A 26,600-nucleotide genomic window follows, 5' to 3' on the forward strand; every position below is an offset into this window, starting at 1 on the left:
AGCAGGGAATTTAACAGTTCTGTCTGGCACATTTTGAACACAATGAAAGTTGGGTGGCTTAGGCTCTATCTCAGGAACCTGTAGTTCCAGATACTCAGGAGGCCGAGGCAGGAGGATGTTTTCAGCCCAGAAGTTTAGTTTAGGCAACACAGCCCAAAATAATCGATAAAATAGCCAGGAGGTGGCATAAGCCTTCAATCCCAGCACTCAGGCAGCAGAGACAGGCAGATCTCTATGAGTTTGAGGCCAGGCAGAGACAGGCAGATCTCTATGAGTTTGAGGTCAGCCTGGTCTACAGACATAGTTCCAGGACAGCCAGGACTACATAGAGACACCTTGTCTCAAAAAACCAAACAAACAAAAAAAGTGAGGCTGGGTGGATGTAAAGAAGAGAAAAAGGCCGGGTTAATCCCAGCACTCGGGAGGCAGAGGCAGGCGGATCTCTGTGAGTTCGAGACCAGCCTGGTCTACAGAGTGAGTTCCAGGACAGCCTTCAAAGCCACAGAGAAACCCTGTCTTGAAAAACCAGAAAAAAAAAAAACACAAGAGAAACAGAACAGAAGTTTCGGAGGTCTGTAAGGAAGGTTTATGTTGGGGAGAGGTGAGTTCAATCACACACCAAGATGAGGCCAGCTGGTAAAACCTCCCCCAAACAACCAGCCAATTATTCTGTAGGTAGATCTCCGCTTTACCAGGGACCTAGGACTTGGCAGACACTCCCTTAACCACGCCCCCAGGCCAAGAACAGCTGTGTCACTTGCGACTACGTCCCTGGACCTGAAGAAGGGCGCAGGCCCGAGCCTGGCGGTGTCACGGGCTGAACACGGGGACGACGTGCAGGAGGAGGAGCTTGCGGCCAGTTCGCTGTCATGTCGCGCCAGGCAAAGGATGATTTCCTGCGGCACTACACCGTCTCCGACCCCAGGACCCACCCCAAGGGCTACACTGAGTACAAAGTAACAGCGCAGGTGAGGTGGGATCTAGCCGGGGATCTAACCCTTGTCAGCTACCCGGGACCTGTGTTGTATTTTAAAGGCAAAGAGCTGCAGGGATGTCGCAGTTTGGCCTATGAAAATGGATTTCCCCTTTAAGAGGAGCCCGAGGCCGCAGACTTAACACACCACACCACTTGGGGGCGGGGCTAAGGGTAATTACTGAAGTCTGCCGACCCCGGTTGACTTGCGGGACTGGCTTGTCCTACAGCTAATGGTGTCTAATTGCAGTCTACAAATTTCTCAAAGCAAGAAAACAAAACTACGGATTAACCCAAATATTCCTTCTCTAATCGCTTGGGGTAACTTTTGGTTATTAGGTCTGCTTGATATATAAAAGTCTCCCTCCCAACACACACACCTTTTTCCCTTTCTTTTCTTGTTTTTGAGACAGTATCTCTACATAGCCCTGGCTGTCCTGGAACTCACTATGTAGATCACGCTAGCCTCAAAGTCACAGAGAGTACTGGGATTAGAGGCGTTCGACTATATAAAAAAAAAAAAAACAACACACACACATACATACATACATATATATATATATATATATATATTTGTGTAGTTTCAAAAAGGTCACACAATTCAAAAGGACTGAAAAAGTCTCCATCTTGCCGGGCGTTGGTGGCGCACGCCTTTAATCCCAGCACTCGGGAGGCAGAGGCAGGCGGATCTCTGTGAGTTCGAGGCCAGCCTGGTCTACAAAGTGAGTTCCAGGACAGCCTCCAAAGCTACAGAGAAACCCTGGCTCGAAAAACCAAGAAAGAAAAGAAAAGAAAAAGTCTCCATCTTCTCGACTGCTTCAGAAAGTAAATAAAAACTGATGGTGTTTGTAATGCTAAAAGTTAAAATGAGCACGTAGAGACATGGAGAAAACTATTAAAATAAATCGTCATGAAAGAATACTTTTAGAAGTTTACCCAAGGTCCCGTAACCATGGAGGCCTCTAGTGGTATAAACTGGGTTGCTGCCTGAAGACTGTATATACATTTTCAGCTTGTCAACTGTTGTTTTGTTTGTTTTTGAGACAGAGTTTCTCTGTATTGCTTTGGAGGCTGTCCTGGAACTCACTCTGTAGACCAGGCTGGCATCAAACTCACAGAGATCAACCTGCCTCTGCCTCCCGAGTGCTGGGATTAAAGGTGTATGTCACCAACGCTTGGCTCAACTGTTCTTAAAAGGAAGCAAACACTTAAAAGTCGCTCCCAAGCTGATCTAAATCAGAATCCTAGATGTTTTAGGATTGGGCTTCTGCCCAATAACTTGCTTTTTCCTATGCCCAAAAAATAAACAAAATAATTGTCTCTATGAAGATGGCTGGAGGGTGGGAAGGATTCCAAAACATTTATCTCCTGTTTTCCTGATAGCTTTTTCGACCTAGTTATATGCATTACACATGCATATATTTTTTTCCACTACTAAATGATTTAACCCAGGGCCTCCCATATGCTTGGCGGGCCACACATACAACACTCTCAAACTTACTGTGTAACTGAAGATGATTTTGAACTGACACTCCCACACACACATCTCTTGAATGCTGGGATATTGTGTGCCACTATACCCTGCTCTCCTTGTCTCTTAAAGATTTAGAGCTGGGAGTAGGTAGTTCATGCCTTTAATCCTGGCACTAGGGTAGCAGAGACTGGTGAATCTCTGTGAATTTGAGACCAGACTGGTCTACAGGGTAAGTTCTAGGACAGGCTCCAAAGCTACAGAGAAAGAGAAACCCTTTCTTGAAAAAAACAAAAGAAAATTTTAGGTTTTTTTTTTTTTTTCAAAGACAGGGTTTCTCTGTGTAACAGCCCTGGCTGTCCTGGCTCCCACTTTGTAGACCAAGCTGGCCTCTGCTTCCAGAGTGCTGGGATTAAAAGGCAAACCACATCCAGCTTAAAAATTTTTATTTTTTTTACATGTCTGTGTGTTTTATCTGCATGAATATCTGTACAGTGCCTGCGGCAGACAAAAGAGGGTAGTGGATCCCCATGGGCTAGAATTACAGGCCATTGTGTGCCTCTGTGTTGGTGCTGACAATAAAACTCAGGTCCTCTGGAAAAGCAGACGGTGCTCTTAACCTCTGAGCCTTCTCTCCAGCTCCAGATTTATTTTCTACATATGAGTGTTTTGCCTGCATGTATGTATGTGTACCAAATACATGCCTGATGACCTCAAAGGTCAGAAAAGTTGCTGAATCCCCTGGAATTGAAGTTATAAATGACACTTTGATCTGCCATGTGAGTGCTGGGAACCAAATCCAGGTCTTCTGCTAGAGCAGAAAGTGCATTTAACTGCTGGATCATCTCTCTAGCCCCTTATTTTATTTTTTAATTGATGTGTATGTTGAATGTGTATCACAACTGTGTGTGGATGCCTATGGAGCTCTCAGAAGGTGCTGCTCTGGGCACTGAACTCTGGTCTTTGGAAGATCAAGATGTGCTCTTAACTACTGAGCCAGCACTCCAGTCCCCATCCTTTAACCTTTAAATAGGCATCTTAATCATGTCCGATTGGCTGAGGTCTAGAAAAAAGAAAGGATGTTTTGAAAATTATTATCGGTTCCAAGCCTTACTGTAAAACTCCCATAAAATATAACAGTGAAAACCAAATGTTCCTTCTGTCTCAGGCCGATTCTACTCTTCCAAAGTGCCCACCCCAGTGCTGACTGCTTCTATCTTTATGGGTATGTGACCTCAGGACTCCTTCCTTAATGAACTGGATTCCAGGGCAGACTCTCATTTCTTTAGATAAGTGGAGTTCTTTGCTTTCTGAATACCAGAACTTGGCCCTTGGAAGGAATTGAGATAAAAGTGAAGTTGAAAGCTGTAGCCGTCTTTCTTGAACTGCCAACCCCCAAATCATGGCACAGAGACTTATTATTAATCATGAAAGTTCAGCTTTAGCTTAGGCTTGTTTTTAACTAGCTCGTATAACTTAAATTAACCTACTTTAATTAATCTATATGCTGTCTCATGCCTCAAAAAACAAACAAAGCCATAGCTGGGCGTTGGTAATGCACGCCTTTAATCCCAGCACTCGGGAGGCAGAGGCAGGTGGATCTCTGTGAGTTTGAGCCCAGCCTGGTCTACAAGAGCTAGTTCCAGGACAGCCTCCAAAGCCACAGAGAAACCCTGTCTCGAAAAACCAAACCAAACCAAAACAAAACAAAATAAAGTCATAAAGTTGGGGCTAATTAGACAGATTTGGTTTGGTTTGGTTTTGGTTTTTTTCTGAGACAGGGTTTCTTTGTGTGGTCCCGCTGTCCTGGAACTACTTTTGTAGACCCGGCTGGCCTTGAACTCATAGAGATCCACCTGCCTCTGCCTCCCAAGCACTGGAATTAAAGGTGTGTGCTACCACTGCCCAGATCCTAGACAGATGTTTACTATACTCATATTTCCCAGATGAAGATACAAGTGAACAACAGAAAAATTTCTCAAGGAGCTGAGTATGTAACTCAATGGGGGAATGCTACTGCAGGTCCTGAGTTCAATCCTTAGTACCAAAAATAAATAAAAAAAATAGCCGGGCGTTGGTGGCGCACGCCTTTAATCCCAGCACTCGGGAGGCAGAGGCAGGCAGATCTCTGTGAGTTCGAGGACAGCTTCCAAAGCTACAGAGAAACCCTGGCTCGAAAAACCAAAAAATAAATAAATAACCGAATCTAGTGGTACATGCTATAATCCCAGCACTTGGAACAGTGGTAGGAGAATGAGGAATACAAAGCCATCCTCTGCTACATAGCCAATTGAGGCCAGCCTGGACTACATGAAACCCTGTGTCCAAAAACCAAAAAGAAAATGTGCTCAAACTTTAAATCCAGGGCCCTCTTATTCTAATGGGGACTACACTTTAGGACTTTGGCACTGGCTCCCTCATCTTTTGAGGGTAATGTAATGATGAGTGCCATGCTCTAGTCTCACCTAGCTCTTGCCTTTCCTTCCTCAGTTCATCTCAAAGAAGGACCCAGAAGATATCAAAGAGGTAAGGCTGCTGGGAAGGTGGGGACTGTTCCCATAGACAGATCAACATCAGTAAGAGACAGTTGGTAACTTCAAGGACCTGCCTTCTTCCCTGGCCTGTGCTAGAGAGGGTGTGTGCTGTCCTTCTAAGCCCCTAGGACATAGTGAGCATGGGAAAGCCACTTTCCACCCATGCTGGCCCAAGTCAAGTCTCACATGCCTCATAGGTGGTAGTCTGGAAGCGATACAGTGACTTCCGTAAGCTGCATGGGGACTTGGCCTATACTCACCGCAACCTCTTCCGCCGCCTAGAAGAGTTTCCAGCTTTCCCCCGTGCCCAGGTGTTTGGTGAGTATTGTATCTGACTGAACCTCTGGTCCCAGTATGCAGGTAGATTTAGGCAAAGGGGACTTGGACTAGTGGGGACTGGTGAATGAGGACCCCACCCTGAAGACACTTATGGAAAACTGGATGGGATTCCTGAGATGGTCTCATTGAAGTATGGGGCAACTGAAGCTCAGAGCAACCTCCTGCTTATTATGTGTTGGGCTATTACCATTCCCATCAAGATGAGGCTCAGCGAGGAATAGGGCTTTTGTGTGTCGCAGTAACACAATGCCACAGACTAGATGCCTTACTCACACAGAAAAGAGGCTTATTTCGACATATGGCTCTGGTCCAAGATTCAAAGGCAACATGTGCTGATGCCTCTGTTGCTGGTAGAGCCCCCAAGGTGGCAGGGAGCATCACATGGAGAGAGTCAGGGAGACCATGTGTGACAGAACCAAGCTAGTTTTTATAGCAGACTCTCCGAGTTTGAGGTCTATCTAGCAACTTCCAGGCCAGCCAGAGCTGAGACATTGTCTTCAAAACAAAACAAAGCATGCCTTGCCTCCTCCTGTCTATATTACAATACACTTGAGAACAGGGAGCTTGTTTCTGTCACTAACCTTCTGAAGCCAGCATGAAGCAGGTACTCACTGCACATCTGGAGGAAGAATGAACAGGGAGTGTGATGCCTGCAGGAAGAGCCAGAGAAGATTCATGGGAGAATTGGGGGGTGGGCTGCGTAGCACTTCTTAGGCAGAATCAGGAAACGTGGGCTTTGGAACCAGAAGCCCCCGTGGTCATTGCTGCCCTCCTGTCCCGGGGCCTGCAGGTCGTTTTGAAGCCTCTGTGATCGAGGAAAGGCGCAAGGGAGCAGAGGACTTGCTGCGCTTCACAGTACCTATCCCGGCACTCAACAACAGTCCCCAGCTCAAGGAGTTTTTCCGGGTGAGTTCATCTGCTCGCCCAACCGCCCCAGCCACTGTGCAGCTTCAATTCCTGACTCCTGTCCCCTGCTGGACTTTGTCTCCTGCAGGGTGGGGAGGTAACACGGCCCTCTGAGGTGTCCAGGGACCTGTGCATTCTGCCGCCTCCTCTCATTCCTACACCACCTCCTGATGAGGCCCGGCTGCTGCAGCCACTGCCTGCGGAGAGGAGGGGCCAAGAGGAGTTGGATGTGCCAGGTATATCAGGGTCAGGGAAGGGAGTGAGTTCGCCCAGGAATCTCAGGGAGAAGTATAGGGGGCAGTTCTACCACTCACCTGGGGTGGGGTGAAAGTTTGAATAAGGTCATTTTTCTTTTCTGGGCTTTGGTTTGCCAATCTGTCAAACAGGCCCAAACCTATTAGTGACCTTGTCCGTACCCAGGATTTCTGCAAGGACTAATCAAGACAGAGATTCTGTTTTGAGAGCTGAAAAGCAGTAGGTGCCGGCATTAATGTCCCCCTGGTCTCTCCTCAGTGGATCCCCTACCATCCAGCCCTGCCCAGGAGGCCTTGGATCTTCTCTTCAGCTGTGACAGCACTGAGGAAGCATCCAGCTCACCAGCCCGAGGTCCCCTCTCTGAGGCTGAACTTGCTCTTTTCGACCCTTACTCCAAAGAGGGTAAGGAGCAGGCGTGGGGCAAGAGGAGCTAAGGGCAGGGAGTAATGCCATCTGTGTAAACCCTTTGGCACTGCTACTCTGAAGCCAGGCTGGCAGCCTCCATGGCCATGAGCAGCACTGAGCTGTTGTGGAGGAAGGAGTTGAGCCCTCCTCTCTGAAAAGACTCTGGGTATCACAGCATCATAGTGTCATATTGTTCATGGACCTGCTGTGACTGGCCCTGGTGACACACCCTTGAATCCCAGCACTCAAGAGGCAGAAGCAGAGGCAGGAGGATCTTTATGAATTTGAAGCTGGAATGGTCTACATAACAGTCGAGGTCAGTGAGGGCTACATAATCTCAAAAACAAAACTAAACAAATAGAAAATGGGACCTTGCCCCAGTCAAAGGGGCAAGGTCTGGACTGAAGAGCAGTAGGCACCAGAACTGGTGACCTGGGGACCATCAGAGTCAGGCAGGGTCCCCACACAGGTCAGGGTACTGAACTTCTACTTGCAAATCCCTAGCAAAGAGACACTGAAGATTAGTCTATTCTAAAATTCACTGACTTCATGCTGTAACTGCAACTAGGGTGTGAGAGTTGCTGACCGCACTGGGGACTTGGCTTGGTTGATAGAGTGCTTGGTTGGCGTGCATGGAGGCCTGGGTTCAATTTCTAGTGCTGCTGTACAGGGTTTCTCTGTCAACCAGGCTGATTTCAAACTCACAGAAATCCAGATGCCTCTGCCTCTTGAGTGCTGGGATCAACAGAGTGTGCCACCACCACTCAACTTTTATTTCAAACAAAAATAAGGACCTTTAAGATGACTCTCTGGATAAAAGTACTAGCCAATGAGTCTAATGACTTGGATTCATATGGTAGAAGGACAGAACACATTCTGGCAAGTTGCCCTTCAGCCTACACACACACACACACACTTTTTTTTTTTTTTAATGGGAAAGCTGGATATGGTGGCATATCCAGTGCTTTGATTCCAGCACTCAGGGAGTCAGAGGCAGGCAGATCTGTGAATTCTAGATCAGCCTAGTTTACACAGCAAATTACAGAATAACCAGGCCCACAGAGTGAGACCCTGCCTTTAATAAGACAAACAAAAAAGGTAAAGTGATGCATGGCTATATCCCAGCACTAGAGAGGCAGAGGCACAAAGACCAGAGGTTCAAGGCCTTGGGGCCAGTAAGGTGTCTCAGGGGATGAAAGCACTGCCTTGTGAGCCTGGCAACCCGAGTTCCAGCCCCAAAATCCACCTAGGTTTAAAAAAGAAAAAAACTCCCAACACGAGTCCTCTGGCCTCTACATGGGTATCACGGCACACTCATACCTTTACTCTCTCATGTGTGCAACAGCAATAATAAACTAAGCCTTTACAGAAAGCTCCTGAGCCAAACCAAGCAAGCAGAACACAACAGATTTGCTCTATTCAAGTGAATTTAGGGTTTTGCAGGCTCTGTTCCCCTCCAGTGGGGACAATTTGGTGTTCTGGGGTGGACAACATACCCTGGAAAAGAAGGCTAGTCTGGCCTGAATCCTCCCTGTTTTATTACAGAAAGTACAGGCCCCAGCCCCACCCACACTGGTGAGCTGGCAGCCATGGAGGTACAATCCAGAAGACTGGACCAGCAGCCCTGGGAGCCAGGAGGACAGGAGAAGGAAGAGTCTGAGGTTGGAGAACCTGCCCCGGCTTATCTGAGCCAGGCCACAGAGCTCATCACGCAAGCCCTTTGGAATGAAAAGGCTGGGGCCTATGCTGCTGCGCTGCAAGGCTACCGAGATGGAGTGCACACTCTGCTTCAGGGAGTCTCGGGTGAGTACTGCAGTTAGGAATACCGGCAAGTGAAAAGCAGAGGGGCTGGGACATGGCACAGTGTGTAAGGCGCTTTGCCGTGCAAGCATGAGGAACTGAATTAGAATGCCCAGAACCCGCACCCAGTGGCATGCAACAGCACACTTAGGAAGCCAAGTGTTCCTATGGCAAGATGGGAGGCAGAGACAGGAAAATCCCCAGGGCTGTCGAGCCTGACATATGCAGCAGGGAACAACAGAGACCTGGTCTCAGACCTACATCTGAGGTTGACCACACACACACACACACACACACACACACACACACACACACACACACACACACACACACACACGAAGTATTTAAAGAAAAAAAGAAGAACCAGAGCCTTCATTTGTCACAGGTCAACCAGAGACCTTGGGCAGAATTGTCTTTAATTTTTGAATAGCCTCATAGAATGGGGAAAGACACTGGGACCCAGGGAAAGGCACATTTAGGCCAGGGCTCTGAAGGAAACTGGGCCTCTGCCCTCTACAGGTGACCCATCCCCTGCCCGCAGGGAAGGGGTGAAAAAGAAGGCAGCTGAGTACCTGAGGCGGGCAGAGGCCCTCCACGGGCAATTGCCTTGAGGGGTGGACCCTTCCTGGGACTTGAGCTCCAGCACTGCCAGCCTCCTCCACTCCTTTCCTCGGGACCTGGCCTGTGTCCTGCTTTGGGAACCCCAGAGGCCATATCTGTTTTAACTGGACCAAGTACGAGAAACGCAGACTTCTCAGCTCCATCCTGCCTGCCCTCTTGGAATCAGACTTGAACTTCTGGTCCCGCCTGTCTGTTTTATGTCAGTTCACCCATCTAGAACGAGGGTCTGCAGCTGGTGGTCTGTGGCCAGACCTGGTCCACTGCCTTCTTTTGTAAGACCCTCAAGCTACAAGGGTTTTTTGTTTTGTTTTTGCTAATGGTTGGAAGGAAAATGATTTTTTGACCAGTAAAAAATTTATATAATTGAAATGTGTGTGAATAAAAACAAGTCAGAACACAACCAGGTCCGTGTGATTACTGCTGTCTAAGGTTGAGTTTACATTGTACTGAGTTGAATAAAAGGTGTGTCTGAGCCGGGAGTTGGTGGCGCACGCCTTTAATCCCAGCACTCGGGAGGCAGAGGCAGGCGGATCTCTGATTTGAGACCAGCCTGCTCTACAAAGAGCTAGTTCCAGGATAGCCTCCAAAGCCACAGAGAAACCCTGTCTCGAAAACAAACAAAAAAGGCAGAGGCAGGAGGATCTCTATTGAGTTCAAGGTCAGCCAGATAGAGCTACTTGGTGAGAACCTGTCTCAAAACAATACGCTTAGGGAGGCTATCTCTAAGGAAACAATAAAGAATGACAGGCCCACGGCACTAGTTTAGTGTGTTAAAGAGATAATGGAGAGATACGCAAAGCAGGGTTATCTATTTCGACAGCCCCAAATACAAAAAGTAAAATTCACTAAACCCCGGAAGACCTAGGGAGGTGTGGCCTCACCGCTGGACTGCATGCCGGTGCATCATGGGACGGCTTAACGGGAAAGGCCGAGGCCAGGCGCGGTGGATTATGGGAGGCGTTTCTGAAGCCCGCGGGAGCGGGCCCGCCAAACTGGGCCCCACGCGCGTTTCCTGATCCCATGGCAGGATGCAATGCCGCGTGTCCGCTGGCCCCGAGATGCTGAGTGTGCGCCGTCTACCCACAGTCCTGCCATGTCCGGCTGCGAGCTGCCGAAGGGTCTGTGCCCAGACATGTGCCCGGCCGCCGAGCGCGCCCGACGCGAGCGCGAGCGACGCCTGCACCGACTGGAGGTGGAGCCGGGCAGCTGTGGGAACGCGCCCCGAGCCGACCCGCGGCGAGCCGTGAAGGAGTACAGCCGGCCGGCGGCGGGCAAGCCCCGGCCCCCGCCCAGCCTGCTGCGGCCGCCCCCAGTACTCCTGGCCACCGTGCGCTACCTGGCCGGTGAGGTGGCCGGCCGCGCCGACGCGTCGTGCGCTGAGGTAGCGGGCTTCGTGGCGGACCGCCTGCGCGCTGTGCGGCTTGATCTGTCGCTGCAGGGCGTGGACGACGCGGAAGCAGCGGCGGTGCTGGAAGCCGCTCTGGCCACGCTGCTGGCAGTGGTGGCGCGGCTGCCACCCGAAGAGGCGTGCGGAGCCGCGGACCCCGTGCTGCTGCAGACGCAGGTGCAGGAGGGCTTCGGTTCGCTGCGGCGCTGCTACGCGCGGGGCGGGGCCCCGCACCCCCGCCAAGCCGCCTTCCAGGGCCTCTTTCTGCTCTACAATTTGGGTAAGTCGAGTCCCACAGAGCAGAGCGTGGGGACCTGAGGATCTTGGGGGAGAAGCAATTCTGGCATCAGCGGCGAAGTGTAGCTTAGGGATACGGCAACTTCCATCACTCAGCAATGGCTCCCGATTTTTGGAACCTCCCACCTGTCATTTCCAAACTGGGCTTCTCCATAATAGAGGTGGAGGGAGGTGGGATAGAAATAGAGAGTTGAGCTAGATAACGCTTTCCAAACTTTTAAAACCACTCAGTAGGCTGGCCTATGAATAAATATGACAGAAGTTGCTAAAAAGTCCTTTCTGTGGGTGATTTATTTATCAAAAGAAACAGGGGCAGCCGGGCGTTGGTGGCACACGCCATTAATCCCAGCACTTGGGAGGCAGAGGCAGGTGGATCTCTGAGTTCGAGGCCAGCCTGGTCTACAGGGCAAGTGCCAGGACAACCTCCAAAGCAATACAAAGAGACCCTGTTTCAAAACACCCCCCAAAAGAAAGATGTGCGTGATGACAAGTGCCTTTAATTCCAACTCAGAGGCAGGCAGATTTCAATTTTTTTTATTTTATGTGCATTGGTGTTTTGTTTGTGTGAGGGTGTCAGATCTCTTGAAACTGTAGTTACAAAAGTAGTGAGATGCCATGTAGGTGCTGGGAATTGAACCCTGGTCCTCTGGAAGAACAGCCAGTGCTCTTAACTGCTGAGCCATCTCTCCTGTTCCCAGTGTGACTCTTAAACTCACTAATTTACAAAAGTGGTCCAAGATTCCAGTAGTCAAGATTTCCTGGAAAGGAAGTCTACCTAAAAAATAACCTTTCCAGCCGGGCATTGGTGGCGCACGCCTTTAATCCCAGCACTCGGGAGGCAGAGGCAGGCAGATCTCTGTGAGTTCGAGGCCAGCCTGGTCTACAGAGTGAGTTCCAGGACAGCCTCCAAAACAATACAAAGAAACTCTGTCTCGGAAAAAAAAAAAAAAAAAAACCAACCTTTCCAGATAGTGTGATGAAACCAACACCCAAAATCTTTCTATTTTTCCTTTTTTTGGGGGGGGGGGTTCAAGACAGGGTTTCTCTGTGAACTGACTCTGTAGACCAGACATTAGCCTCGAACTCAGAGATCCGCCTTCCTCTGCCTCTGGAGTGCTGGGATTAAAGGTGTGAGCTACCACTGCCTAGCCCAAAATCCTTTTGATACTGCAGCCTAGACAGTGGGAAACCCAAATCAGAAAGTGTAGGTTTGGGCCTAGCAGGATTAGCCTGAGCTGTAGGACAGCCTCAGGCAAGCCTTTGTTTTGGCCTGTGTACTGGCTGCTTTTGTGTGTCAATATACACAGCCAGAGTCATCAGAGAGGAGCCTCAATTGAGGACATTCCTCCCTGAGACCCAGCTGTAAAGCATTTATTTTCTCAATTATGATCAGTGGAGGAGGGCCCAGCCCACTGTGGGTGGTGCCATCTCTGGGCTGGTGGTCCTGGGTTCTATAAGAAGAGTAGACTGAAACTGGGCAGTGGTGGCATATACCTGCTTTTAATCCCGGTACTCAGGAGGCAGAGACAGGCGCCAAAGCTATGCAGAGAAACCCTGTCTCAAAAAAAAAGAGCTGAGCAGCTGGGGGCCCACACCCTTTAATCCCAGCCACACTGACTGGGGAGGGTGGGATAGAGGCAAACGTAGGTGGATAGTTAGTTCCAGGAGAGCCAGGGCTACCCGCACAGAGAAAAACAGAAAAAAAAAAAGAAAGCAGTCTGAGCAAGGGAGTAAACACACCACCCCTCCATGGCCTCAGTATCAGCTCCTGCTTTTAGGATCCTGCCCTGCTCGAGTTTTCTGTCCTGGTTTTCCTCAGTGATGAACAGCAATGCTGAAGTGTAAGCCACATAAACCCTTTCTTCCCCAACTTGCTTTTAGTCCTGGTGTTGTCACAGAAATAGTTAGCCTGTGTCCTCATCTGTAAATGTAAAGTCCATTCTCCTCTGTAAGGGTTCAGACTGAAGAAGGTGTGGTCTTGCAGCACCTCAAATAGATCAGAGGAGGGTTTGCTGATGGCTGGGTCTTGGTTGGAAGGAGAGAGCACCTGGCTGGGACATGACTGGAGTTGGCAGTTCTGGAAATGATCTGGAGGGGATGGCATTTGGGGTAGGCCTGATCTAGAAAATACTAAGCATTCTTGCTTCTGCTTCTTGCCTTCAGGCTCTGTGGAAGCCCTGCAGGAGGTTCTACAGCTGCCAGCCACCCTTCGTACCTGCCCACCCCTTCAGACTGCTCTGGCTGTTGACGCTGCCTTCCGTGAAGGCAACCATGCCCGGCTGTTTCGCCTGCTTCGAACCCTGCCCTACCTACAGAGCTGCGCGGTACAGGGACACATTGGCTATGCCCGCCGCAAAGCCCTGGCCTGTCTGGCTCGTGCCCTGAGCACTCCTAAAGGACAGACCTTGCCTTTGGACTTCATAGTACACCTTCTGGCCCTGGATGGACTCCACGAAGCCCAGGACCTATGTCAGGCCCATGGACTGACCTTAGATAAAGACAGAGTTGTATTCCTGAGAGGTCGCTACTCTGAGGAAGGACTCCCGCCCCCTGGTACCTGCCACATATTAGTGGGAAACAAGCTGCAGGGACATACCCTGGAGGAGGTGGTCATGGCAGAAGAAGACAAGGACATGCACAGACCTGGATCTCCAGCTTGAGAGGGTTGTCCAAGGACTGGACCAAAGTACCTGGGGCTCTTTTTCATGATTCCCAAATAATAATAAAATTGACTCATTTTACAGGAACTTGCTAGACTTAGTTTATTTGAGGGCTAAGAGGGGAGATAGAACATTGAAGAGCAGGACGAGAAGAAACAAGGTTGGGCAATGGTCTCTACACTCTTCTTTGGGCCCAAATTTCACTTACTACCATTATCAGGTGTCTTTAATTCCAAGAACCCCCAGCTATTGCCTCAAAAGCTTGAGAGCGGTTCCTGGTTGCATCTACTCCTGACCTCAGAAAAGACTAGGGACATTCCCATAGAAACAGGTATGAGAGGTGCAAGGGAAATGAAAAGCCAAGAGACAGTGCTAGGGTCAGAGGTCATGCACAGGTTTCAGGGTGGCTGCTGCACCCTCCAGGGCCGTGACTACAATGCTAAGCTGCCTCTGTACTTCAGCCCAAGCTTCAGATCCAGAGTTGGCATTCTGGGCCCTGGCACAAGCGTTGGCCAGACCTGGGAACGTGGCAGCAGAGGCCGTGTTGGGTGCCCAGAGCACGTGACTGGGGAGAAATAGCAAGCTGACGGTTATTGAGGGGTTAGCCTGGAACTAACTCCACACTGTTCCCATGGTCTGGTCTCTGAAAACAAGGGCTTAGACGTGTATGGAGAGCCTCATTCCCAACCATTGGTGGATGGATTGGGCAGTGAAGGCACCTCTTTGGGTGGGGATCATTGCTCCACCCCACCTCCCAGGAGCTTTAGCATAGGCTCACCTGTAGTATCGCTCCTCTGGGAAAGCCCTTGGGTTCAGGAATGCCCGTTCCAAGAGCATTAGCTGGTCATTGACCATCCGTACCTGCAAGGGACTGGAAGGCATATGGGTCACCCTGCAACCTAGCAGTTCAGTCGCTGGCTTGATGTGTGCCCTTAGGGCCCCCTTCCTGACACCTGCCCACGCCCCTGCTCACTCAGGGCTATTCTTCTGCAGAGTTGAGATGCGCTGGCCTAAAGCTGCAGCCGCTGTCTCAAACTTCTCCACTGCCGTCACCAGGGGACCTGGGTAGGAAACATCTAGCTTAGTCCTGCCTGGGGATACAGGGTTCCTGGAACTTCTGTGTTGGGGTGTGCATACCCAGGCTGATATTATGCTGCTGTAATAGGGTGCCGAGTTTCTCTTGGGCAACCTGCAGGAAGCTGCGTAGTGTCTCACTGTAGTCACTGACATTGAGGGGCAGGAAGAGGCTGTCACTGAGTCTTAGAAGCACACTCCCAGCTGTCCGGGCCACAGCTTGGTGACTGCTGAAACCTGTGGAGGGGACACAAGGCCAGGACTGCATCTTCAGCCCATCCTTCTGTCCTCCTCAGAGTATCAGTGTCCCTTCCTCACCAGGGTCCAGAAACTTCTCCATGTAATCAAACGTGTCAAAAGCCGTGTGGTAGGCAGGGTAGATCCTGGCTGAGGTCTTGCTCTAGAGGAATAAGGAAGAGGGGCAAGGCTTGAGGTAGGAAATCTGTGTGCCCACAGTCAGCCACACCCTGTAAACTGTGTTAGCACGGCATGTGAGCTTCAGAATTTCCACTTAAAGAGGAGGAATTGAGGCTGGTATCTCCCAGATAGGGCAGAGGAAGAGCTTAGGGCTGTGGAGTCAGATACAGGGATCCCAGCTCCACTACCCAAGGGCAGCATAGCCAGGGGAAGAAAGGGCCTTAAGGCATCCACTCAAGAGGTGCAGGCCAGCTGGGTGGTGGTGGCGGCACACACAGCCCTTTAATCCCAGCACTGGGGAGACAGAGGCAGGCAGATCTCTGTGAGTTCAAAGCCAGCCTGGTCTACAGAGTGAGTTCCAGGACAGTCCCCAAACAATACAGAGAAATCCTGTCTTGAAAAAAAAAAGAGGTACAAGCAGGTCAGAGGAGTTACAGCCCCCACCTCAACTCCCACACCTCACAATAATGTATGAATCCTCTTACTTCTCTAACATTACTTGATTAGTGCTGATACCCACAAAAGCATTTCCAAACTCAATTCTGCTTATTACTGCCATCCTACAACTGATTGACAACAGTTTTTTTCTTCCTCCTCAGTAAGGCATGGTGAAACAATACAAATGTCTGATGAGTATAAACATGCTCAGAGGATTTTTTTTGTTTTTGTTTTGTTTTCTCTGTATTGTTTTGGAGGCTATCGGTCCAGCCCGGCCTCGAAGCTCAGAGAATTTAAGAAAGTTGGTGTGGTAGCTTAAGTGCAATTGGCCCCAATAAGCACTATTAGGAGGTGTGGCCTTGTTGGAGAAATATCACTGTGGAGGTGGTCTTTGAAGTCTTCTATGCTCAAGACACAGTTCACTTCCTGTTGCCTGAGGATCAAGGTATAGAACTCTTAACTCCTTCTCCAACACCGTCTGCCTGCATGCCACCATGTCCTACCATGATGATAACAGACTAAACCCCTGAAACTGTAAACCACCCCAATTAGATGTTTTCCTTTATAAAATTGTTGTGGTCATGGTGTCTCTTCACAGAATTAAAAACCCTAATATAGTTGACTTGTGTTATCCAGGGTTAATGACTAGTTTTCATTGTCAACTTGACACAATCTGGAATCACTTGGGAAGAGTTTCAGGAACTATCTAGATCAGGATGGCCTGTGGGTGTGTCTGTGAAAGTCTATCTTGATTACAGTCATTGAGTTGGGAGGACCATACTGGGTAGCACCATTCCCTAAGGCAAGAATGGAGAAATTGAACTGAGCACTAGTAATCATACATTCACTCACTGCTTTCTGTCCTTCACTGTGAATGCAATGTGTTCTCTGGAGCTCCTGCTGCTATGGCTTCCTGCTATAATGGACTGTGACCTAGACTTGTGAGCTGAAAAAACCCATCTTCCTCAAAGTCGTTTTTTTGTCAGGGTGTCAGTCACAAAAACAGCAAACAAAACTAAGACACACAGCTGCTTAGTGAATGAGCCAGAGCCAGTCTATACCAGACCCCCGCCCTGAGATTTGATGCAACAGTACTGGGAGGGGAGTGGTGTGGAAGACTGCTCACCCGGTCATAGGTGTAGGCAAGGTCCATGGAAGAGATGCCCAGGAAGTGAATGAATGAGGCATAGTCACTGCCTGCACCCAGTGTGCCCATGCTAGAAGAGGGGGGAGAACAGCATTTGGAGGGTGCTGGGTGGACATGCTGAGCCTGTGGTCCTGCCTTTCTGGTTTCTGGGCTCACCTGGGGACAACGCCATACACTGGACTACTGCGGTTGGTGTATCGGATCCAGTTGTCATAGATACTGAGGCCACTGGGACCTGGTGCACTGATCTGGTACAGAGAGGAACATCTGACAGCTCAGGAAACCCAGCCTCTACCAGACCCTAATCTCCAGATCCACTGCAATCCCTAGGCCCCACACCACATAGGTCCACCACAACCCCTTGTACCTCTTTGGCGGCAGAAAAGATCACACTTTGTACAGGGGGTGTCCCCTGTGCCCGGAGGGTAGCATTGGCTGTGGGAGGAAGCAAGGAGACCTGTTTGGATCCAGCTCCTTCCTTTTCCAGCCCACTCCAAGCTGACAGAACCTCCCATACCAAACACAGAGATGTCCACATTGATGTAGGCCACCGTGCGCTCCTGTAACTTGCTGAGGAACTCCTACAGAGTGGGGGAACACCTCAGTCCATTACCACCCCATCCAGGGAACCCTCCCACCCATGCTTTTGTGGGGCTCACTCACCTCTGTGAATTCCGTAGAGCCGATGAGCCCGAATTCCTCCGCCCCCCAGCTGGCGAAGATGATGGATCTGCGGGGTCTCCAGGTGCCTGGAGAGAAAGGGACACGAGGAGTCAGAAGGCAGGGTCCTCTGACCCAGGGTAACTTCAGGAGTAGGCTGGGGACATTGAAGGGACAGAAGAGCTAGAAAAGGTGTACAGCTCATGTCAGGGAGACCTAGCATCCTCCTACCAGGCTTCCAGGAGGCAATCCTCTCTCTGGCCTCCCACTCTCAACATACCCTACCCCAGGAATCCCTGGGTCAGGGTCTGTTTTGGCCAGAATGCCTTACCTCCTCTCTGGTTCACAGTAGACCTGCCTTGAGGAAATCTATGCCTCTACACTCAGTCTCCAAACATCTCAGGAAATATTTATTGACAATACATTGGTATTTGCCCAATGGCTTTACCAAACCAACCCTTACAACAGTATCTTTCCATTTCACAGTTGAGAAAACTGAGGATAGAGAACTTAAATGACTTGCCCAAGATCATACCCAGTAGACAGCAGAGCCAGGTTTAAATCCAGACATCCAACTCCAGAGGCCTATGATTTATCCAGGACCCCACTGGGCCTCCCACAGCATTCTGCAGCATGGCTTCCATCTCCAGGTTACCTGCCCACAGTGTGCTTGCCACAGTTCCCAGTCCTACTATAGACTCTGATGCTTGCCCCCTCATCAATTCCGTATTCCCTCAGCTCCACATGGTCCTTGTTTTGCTGTCAACTCTAGCTGCAGCTGAATTATTTGGTCGTTATTGTTTGAGTCTTACTTTATTGTTTTCTGAAACAGGGTCATGCAATATAGTTCAAGTTGGCTTAGAACTACTCATGTAGCACAGGTTAGTCTTAAACTCACCATCCTCCTACTTCAGCCTCCCCAATGTTAAGATCACAGACAAGTGGTTGGGCAGTAGTGGCGCACGCCTTTAATCCCAACACTCGGGAGGCAGAGGCAGGCGGATCTCTGTGAGTTCGAGACCAGCCTGGTCTACCAAACGAGTTCCAGGACAGCCTCCAAAACAATACAGAGAAACCCTGCCTCGAAAAACCAAAAACTTAAAAAAAAAAAAAGCACATATCCTGGTATTCCTGATAATCTATAGTAGAATCCATTATTTAATCTCTGCCTACTTTGAGGTATTAAATTATAATAAATGCACAAGGAAAAGATTAGGTATGTCCAAGAAACTCCTTGGTTTTTTGAGATGAGGTCTCCATGGCCAAGAACACACCAAGAAGGCTAGACTGGCGGGCCACAGAGCTCCAGGAATCTACCTATCCCCAGCTCACCACCTGCCCTTCTCAGCTCATCTTGGTCGCATCTGTTTGATCTCCTGTCATTGCTAACAACTCTCTCCAGTTCACGTCACCCTTGCCTTTTCCAGCCTGGACACAGACACCCTCAACCTCTTTCCTAATCTCTCTTCTGATTGCCACTGTCCCTGGCTGCTCAGCTTCCTCCCTAGCTATGACCCCCTTGCCCTACTTGAGGATCCACCACCCTTCCCCCTGAGGGATACTGGGCTGGAATGTCACCAGAACAGTTAGATTTGCCTTAAAAGGCATAGCATCCTATGGGCAGAGCCCAGACAGACCATGTTTACAGCCTATGGAGCCTGACTCTACCAAGACACACACAGGAGGCTCTGGAAGATGGCTGCATATATCAGCAATCTGTTCCTTGAGCCCCAAGATTCCCGTGATCAGGGGCTGATGCCCAGGTACTTATGCCTCCAGGGCTCATGGCCTGGCTCAGGTGAGTCCTGGAGATGGGAGGTAATGGAAGAAGTGGGCTGGAAATGACTCTGGGGCTTCTGCGGGGAGTGACCAGGAGAAAGGATAGCCTCACCCTTCTTTAGCAAAGTCCCCAGGACTCGGGAGATCTCCAGGAGGACAGCAGTACCACTGCTGGGATCTACCGCTCCGTGTACCCAGCTGTCCCGATGGTTTCCATAGATCACATAACGATCTGAAGGGAGGACCAGAGTCAGAGGGGCAGAGAAGAGACAGCAGAGGGCAGGCAGGCCACGGTGGGCTACAATCATAGCAGGACCCAGGGGAGTGGCAGGGCTTGGTACAAACAGACTCACCGGGCTCCACAGCCCCCTGGATGATGCCCAGGACATTGGAGGAGTTTCTCAGCTCCAGACTGTTGTAGACACTCACTTTCACTTCACTAGGGATGGGATGAAGGATATGCTTAGAATTTAAGTCATCTCCTGTCCCCTTATCAAATTCAGGAGAAAGTGAGGCCAAGAGAGAGATGACACCATCAGTCACTTGCCCAGTAGGACCAAGAAAAGCACTAAGCAAAGCTGTCCCTCTTTTGGTTGGAAACCTCCTTGGCTTGGGAAGAGGGGACACCTGGGAGCAGGAATGCTCATATGGGAAAGCAGACACAGGCCAGGAGCATGTTCCAAGGAGGCAGTGGCTGGAGTAGAAGGTGGGTGGGAAGGGCAGGGAGGCCCCATGGGGTTTAGTGAGACACAGTCCTTCCAGCTGCTCTGGAGAGGCCTGAAATGGTCTTTTCTTTTTCTTTTTCTTTTTTTTTTTTTTGAGACAGGGTTTCTCTGTATTGTTTTGGAGGCTGTCCTGGAACTAGCTCTGTAGACCAGGCTGGCCTCGAACTCACAGAGATTTGCCTGCCTCTGCCTCCCAAGTGCTGGGACTAAAGGCGTGTGCCACCAACGCCCGGCTCTGAAATGGTCTTGAAGAGGGAAAAAGCAAAGTCAAGTAAGAGGGTATCAGGGAGGAAGGGGGTTGGGGGAATTAGAAGGAAGAGAGAAGCCTGCCTCACCTGCCTTCTGGGAAGCTCCCATCCTTCCTGAAGCCTGGCCCCAGCTTGTACTCACAGCCCAGTGCTCCCTGCCAGGGAACTGGGGCAGAGTCTCCAGTGAGGTTGCTGTGGAGGAGAGAGTGCCTGTGAGGATAAGCTTGGCATCTGCAGGTGTCTGGGGACAGGCAGAGGACTGGGCGCAAGCTCACCAGAGCAGGTCTTTTGCATCCTCAAAGCCAATGGGTTGGGCAGGAATTGGGGGAAATCCAGAGATGTTGTTAAGATCCAGGCGAAAAGAAGAAGGGTGAGCGGGAAGGTAAGGAGTCAGAGGGTCCCCAAAATACTCATAGTAGGAACCTCGCTCCACACCAGAGGGTGGCAGGCCCCAAGAGTTTGGGAAGGTTTCGTTGGGCAAGCTCTTCCCGTCGTTGATATCACCGGGGTCTGTGTACACCAGCACTCCAACCACTCCGTGTTTGGCAGCATTAATGGCCTGCAGAAGGCAGAGGAGGATGTGTGTAAGTGACAGATGAGGACAGGCAGGCCCTACACCTCCTCCTCTCTTCTCGACGTGGAAATCAGAATTGCTCTGTCTTCCAATGAGCGAGATAATGTTGGCCCAAGACATTTTGGTAGAACTGCTTGGGCTACTGGTGGTATCTGGCTAAAAAAGTGAGAGATAGCCTTTGATGGAATACTATGCAGGTATATAGTCATCTGTGGCTAATGCCTGTAATCCCAGAACTCAAGAAGCAGAAACAGAAGAATTGCTGTGCAGTTGAGACTAGGTTGGACCACACAGTGAAACTCAGTCTCAAGCAAAAAAAAAGATGTATACCTTCCAGAAGCACTATTCTCAACATCTAAAATGAGAAACCGTCTAAGTACAAATGTACAAATGAATGGATGAGAGGTGGTGTACATACTTGGAGACAAGGTCTTATGCAACCCAGGCTGGCCTCAAACTCTAAGTATCCAAGGATGACCTTGAATTTCTGATCTTCCTGCCTCCACACCTTGCCCCTAGTACTGAGATTACAGGAATGTGCTACAACATCTATTTCTTTTTGTTTTGTTTTTCGAGACAGGTTTTCTCTGTGGCTTTGGAGGCTGTCCGGGAACCCACAGAGGTCTGCCTACCTCTGCCTCCTGAGTGCTGGGATTAAAGGCATGTGCCACCACCGCCCGACTACAACATCCATTTCTATGGGCTTCTGAGAATCCAATTTAGGGCCTCCTACATGGTAGGCAATCACTACCAACTGAACCATATTTGCAGTTCAATGATGGAATGGTATTCTGACTTGAAAAGGAATAAAGTCCTTATACAACTCCAAGGAACCTTGAAAAATGTTAGGCTAGGTAAAATAAGTAAAATACAAAAGCTATATATTGTCAAGAATGGTGTCATACTTCTTTGGTTCCAGTACTCAGGAGACTGAGGCAGGCAGATCTCTGTGAGTTCAAGGTCAGCCTGGTCTACAAAGAGTTCCAGGACAGTCAGGGCTATGTAGAGAGCCTGTCTCAAACAAAAAAACAACAACAAAAAGCAAGACAGAGTTTCTCTGTAACAGTCATGTAAACAAGGCTGACCTTGAACTCACAGAGATCCGCCTGCCTCTGCCTCCCCAGTGCTGGGATTAAAGGAGTGTACCACACCACCACCACCACCACCACCACCACCACCACCACCACCACCACCACCACCACCACCACCACCACCACCACCACCACCACCACCACCACCACCACCACACCACCACCACCACCACACCACCACCACCACCACCACCACCACCACCACCACCACCACCACCACCACCACCACCACCACACCACCACCACCACCACACCACCACCACCACCACCACACCACCACCACCACCACCACCACCACCCAGCAAATGATGTGTGATTATATTTGTAACTCCATCACAAATGGATCAGATGCCCTCTTCCGGGCACTGAAGGCATTCACACAACATAAACATGCACATACAGACACACAGAAATAAACAAACAAATGTCTGAAGTCCCTTTTCATAAAAAGTAAAGAACTAGCCAGGCGTTGGTGGTGCACACCTTTAATCCTAGCACTCAGGAGACAGAGGCAGGTGAATCTCTGTGAGTTCGAGGCCAGCCTGGTCTACAGATCGAGTTCCAGGACAGCCTCCAAAGCCACAGAGAAACCTTGTCTCGAAAAACCAAAAAAACCAAAAAAAAAAAAAAAAAAAAAAAAAAAAACCTAGCAGTAGACAGGGAACTTCACTCCCTCTGGGGGCTGCTGCGTCAGCTTGCTAGATGGGGTCCCTGTCATGGGTGGATGAGCAATCATTAAACCTTGCTTTTGCAGTTTAGTGGGTCTGTCTTCCTGGTGATCTCTGGGGACTTTGCAACTTGGTCACAACATGCACGAGAACCAGTGCCTGAGGAGGCCAGAGGTGTCCCATTCCCTGAAACTGGAGTTTCAAGTAGTTGTGACCCATCTGACATGGGATCTGGGAACTGAACTCAGGCCCAGCAAGAGCCATCTCTACAGTCCTTGGAATGTGTGTGTACAAGTGTCTGTGCACCTGAGCACTCTGTGTGTGTGTACAAGTGTCTGTGCACCTGATCACTGTGTGTGTGTGTGTGTATACAAGTGTCTGTGCACCTGATCACTGTGTGTGTGTACAAGTGTCTGTGCACCTGATCACTGTGTGTGTGTATGTGTGTGTACAAGTGTCTGTGCACCTGATCACTTTCCACCTTATTTTTGTTTGTTTGTTTATGTTATTGTTTTTGCTTTGTTTATATAGCCTAGCTGCTCTGGAATTCTCTACGTAGACTAGGTTACTCTCAAAGTCATACAGATCCTCCTGTCTTTGCTGGGATTTAAAGCTGTGTGCCACCACACCCGGCTTGGTTTTTTGTTGTTGTTTTGTGTTTTGTTTTGTTTTTCCTAAACCTGGAAAACACTATGCAGTGTAGGCTGGCCTGGAACTCGCAGACATCTTTCTGCCTCTGCCTCCCTCTTCAGTGTTAAAGGCGAGCTCCAGTTTCACTTACTTTTTGAGATAACCTCTCCCCCTAAAACCTGGAGCTTCCCAATTTGACTAGACTGGCTGCCATCCATGGAGCCCCAGGGTCCTCTGCATTGCAGAAAGAAGCCTATAGGATGTGTTGTTGGTAGTCTGTTTCATTAGTCCCAGCCCTGGCCCCAGAGTACACAGTTGGAATTAGCACTTAATTAGACTCAGGGCGTGAGCTCAGTACACAGGGAAGGAGCACAGTGCAGTGAATGAAAAGGAAATACAAACACTGCAAGTCTTAGATATGTGTCTAGCCTTGACAAAGGAGCCTGGCCCAGCTCCAGAATGACTGCCTGCCTTTGCTTCTCCCTTCTTGTACGATCTCCTGCCTGGGGAGGAAATGCCAGTTTTTTTTTTTTTGTTTTGTTTTGCTTTTACTTTTTATTTATTTATTTTTCCATTTCTTTTTTTTTTTATTTTAAATAGCTTGTTTTACATGTCAATCCCAGTTCCCTCTCCCCCTCCTCCCGCACTCCCCTTCCACCCTCCCTCCCACCCTATTGCCAAATCCTTCCACATAGGGGATGTCTAGAGTCTATCATTTTACTCTTGGTAGGGTCAAGGCACTCCCCTAAGAGTCCAGGCTGAGGAAATGCCAGTTTTTAAGATGGTAGCCAGTGCAATTTTCATAGATCACCAGGTCTCTGAATAAAACATAACTTAAATACAGTTTATTCCTGGGATGGTAAGATGACACAGCAGGTAACAGGTGCTTGTCACCAAGCCTGGTGGCCTGAGTTCAATCCCCAGGATCCAACTAGAGGGAGGTGAGAACTGACTCCTGCAAGTTGTCCTCTGTTCCCACACCCTGGAACATTCTTCCCCTCAGATAGATAGATAGATAGATAGATGTTAAAAAAGACGTTTTAAACTTTTTTTTTTAGTTTGCCAATTAGCTGAGCAGTGATGGGGTACATCTTTAATCCCAGCACTGAGGAGGCAGAGGCAAGCAGATCTCTGTGAGTTCAAGGCCAGCCTAGTCTACAGAGTGAGTTCCAGGACAGCCAGGGCTACACAAAGAGACCCTGTCTTGAGGTGACAAAAAAAAAAAGGATGTAAGAGGTTGGGCTTTTGTCCCTGCTGGCTTTTAGAGTACCAAGCAGCACAAGTCCAGGTGTTCCGGGGACACCAGCCCACAGGAGCTCACAGCTCAGCCCTTTTCTCTGCCAGCACGGATCCTCTGTGCCCTCTTCCCCTTGCTTTCCTGTCCATCCTTGGTCCTTCTCTACCCAGGGCCCTACACAGTGAATGCTACTCACCTTGGCTCCACGTCCCACGCCCCCATAGCGAGTCAGGGCGATTGTGCCTTTAAGGTTGATGCCCTGAGACTCCAGCTCCTTGAAGTCCTCTTCTGAGCCTCGGTTGGCATAGACGAGCAGGCCCTAACCCCAGAGGAGATATGTAGGTCACGCTTGACCAAAGGCAGGTAAGATACAAAGGTAGAGCAGCAGCAAGAATTTTGGTTCTCTTCCCTCCTCACCCAAAAGTGTATTGCCCCAAAGATGGCTACCCTCTTCTCTACCTAGGTGTCTTGTACGTGGCTTTGAGTAGGGACCTCTAACTAGTGTTTGTTGAATGACTGACTAATGGAGGATAGGAACACCACCATGTGTAAGATCAGTGGAAGAGATTTTGGGCTCCACTTGAAGCACTCACTTCTCAGATGCCTCTGCTTCAGAGTGGGAATCAAAGAGAGATAGAATATGGTAGTGGGGGGTTGCAGGCTCACCTTTGGGGTCCCTGGGGGTGCATAGGCAGCATAAGGTTGCAATACATTAGGGCCCTCCTGCTCCCCAGTCAGGTTTTTCTCTCTGGGTTTGAAGGAGTGGAAGACCATTCCATTGGGGCCCACTGTGTGAGAAGAAGGCAGGGTCAGTGCTGGGCCCAGCAGCAGCCCTCACCACCCCAGCATTCCTGGACAGGACCTCACCGACTTCCACAATGTTCGGCTTCTCCCAGCTGGGGAAGGAGAGCAGAACCTTATACTCAGAGGTCTTGGCTGAGTCCAGGCCAGTTTCCGTATCCTTCCAGCGCTCCAGCAGCAGACGAACCAGGGCCTCATCCCGAGCAGTGGAGGCCACGTGTGGCTCCTTGGAGAGTTCTCTGAAGGTGAGCAGGGGAGGGTGGAGTATGTCAAGGGAGGTCTCTGGCTAACAGGGGTTTGGGAGGACCCACCTCTCACCGAAGGTTCTCTCGGATCCTGCTGGCATCTAGTTGTCCCATTACAGAATCAAGGATCGCCAGGTCCAGGTCCTGGGAGTCTGAAGTGCTGGAGGACAGAGGGTCAGTTGCTTTGGGAATGGCAAAGTGACCCAGGATGATCCCCAGCCCAAACAGGGCAGCAGCCCCAACGCCCACCCCCAGTATTTTCGCCCAATGCATCCTGTGGAAACAGCCCAGCAGCCCTGGCTGGGCTTCCTTATGTAGGGGTGTCCAGCTAGTTAACCATTACTCCTGGGTGGTGCTGTTCTTTTGCCCCTGTGCTGAGGAACATCCTGCAGTGCCAGCCAGGAGCTGACGCCTGAACCACACTGTGAATTGTTCACTGGGAAGGGCTCTCTCAAGGGACTAGGACAATGTGGGGACACCACAGTCAGCAAAGGGAATGATCCTTCCTAGGTCTCCCTGTGAAATTGATACCACAGCAGGTCTGAAATGTACAGAGCCTAGCTGACTGCTGACTGCCCCACTGTGAACCCTGTCACCTCTGTGTCCTCATCGAGGTCATTCTGTCTCTGACACCGGTGCACTGATGGCTTGAGCAGACTTTTAGTTCAAATGATGTCATTTGCTAGACAAGCTGTGTCCTGTTAGTCAGTTCACTTAGTTTCTCTGAGCCCATTTTCCTTGCTAGAAAACCATTCGTGCTGTTGTCTTCATGAAGCCAGACGGCACCCCTGGAGATGCTTATAGTTCAGTGTCAGGGCATGAACAGAGGGAAAGGATGGCAGGATTTTCTGTTTCTGCCTCTCAGAAGTTCCGCTTTGGGGGAGGAAGTGGGAATCTTTTTATGTTTGTTTGTTTTTTGTTTTTTGTTTTTATGAGACAGGGTTTCTCTGCATTGTTTTGGAGGCTGTTGATCCAGCCGGCCTCAAACTCACAGAGCTCCACCTGCCTCTGCACCACCACCGCCAGACGGAAGTGGGAATCTTGAAGAGCAACCTGTTGCAGAACCTAAACCAGGAGGCCGACATTACTAGGCAAAGCAAGGTTCTCCACCCCCAGATGTGGGATTCACCTATCATCCTTTTTTTCCCCAAAGATAGAATCTCATTATGTAGCCGTGGGTGGCCAACAGCTCTCTAGATTAGGCTAGTCTCAAACTCA

The 26,600-nt window shown here is 49.8% G+C and overlaps 3 protein-coding genes across 3 annotated transcripts; 2 read left to right on the forward strand and 1 right to left on the reverse strand.

Moving 5' to 3' along the window:
• Positions 1 to 583: 583 nt before the first annotated feature.
• Positions 584 to 9,704, forward strand: Snx15 (sorting nexin 15). The gene is made up of 8 exons (XM_005063305.4): positions 584 to 968; positions 4,935 to 4,970; positions 5,176 to 5,296; positions 6,108 to 6,223; positions 6,312 to 6,459; positions 6,737 to 6,880; positions 8,429 to 8,686; positions 9,203 to 9,704. Exons 1-8 carry the CDS (start codon positions 870 to 872, stop codon positions 9,292 to 9,294), a joined length of 1,014 nt encoding a protein of 337 aa, XP_005063362.1. The 5' UTR covers positions 584 to 869; the 3' UTR covers positions 9,295 to 9,704.
• Positions 9,705 to 9,957: 253 nt separating this feature from the next.
• On the forward strand, positions 9,958 to 13,735 carry Sac3d1 (SAC3 domain containing 1). The gene is given in 3 exon segments (XM_005063957.4): positions 9,958 to 10,288; positions 10,291 to 10,971; positions 13,152 to 13,735. Coding segments are annotated over 3 exon segments (1,257 nt in total). The 5' UTR covers positions 9,958 to 10,209; the 3' UTR covers positions 13,649 to 13,735.
• Naaladl1 (N-acetylated alpha-linked acidic dipeptidase like 1) lies at positions 13,725 to 25,679 on the reverse strand. The gene is made up of 18 exons (XM_040748988.1): positions 25,456 to 25,679; positions 25,204 to 25,376; positions 25,003 to 25,124; positions 24,533 to 24,655; positions 20,412 to 20,695; positions 20,224 to 20,328; positions 19,517 to 19,602; positions 19,276 to 19,395; positions 17,388 to 17,473; positions 17,242 to 17,305; positions 17,092 to 17,159; positions 16,881 to 16,972; positions 16,704 to 16,794; positions 15,041 to 15,122; positions 14,786 to 14,959; positions 14,622 to 14,709; positions 14,427 to 14,519; positions 13,725 to 14,213 (listed from the first exon to the last, which is right to left on the reverse strand). The coding sequence occupies exons 1-18, from the start codon at positions 25,653 to 25,655 to the stop codon at positions 14,027 to 14,029; spliced, it is 2,238 nt and encodes a 745-aa protein (XP_040604922.1). The 5' UTR covers positions 25,656 to 25,679; the 3' UTR covers positions 13,725 to 14,026.
• Positions 25,680 to 26,600: the final 921 nt, after the last annotated feature.

The sequence above is a fragment of the Mesocricetus auratus genome, unplaced genomic scaffold (assembly GCF_017639785.1).
Source record: "Mesocricetus auratus isolate SY011 unplaced genomic scaffold, BCM_Maur_2.0 Super-Scaffold_4256, whole genome shotgun sequence".
Taxonomy (NCBI): Eukaryota; Metazoa; Chordata; class Mammalia; order Rodentia; family Cricetidae; genus Mesocricetus; species Mesocricetus auratus.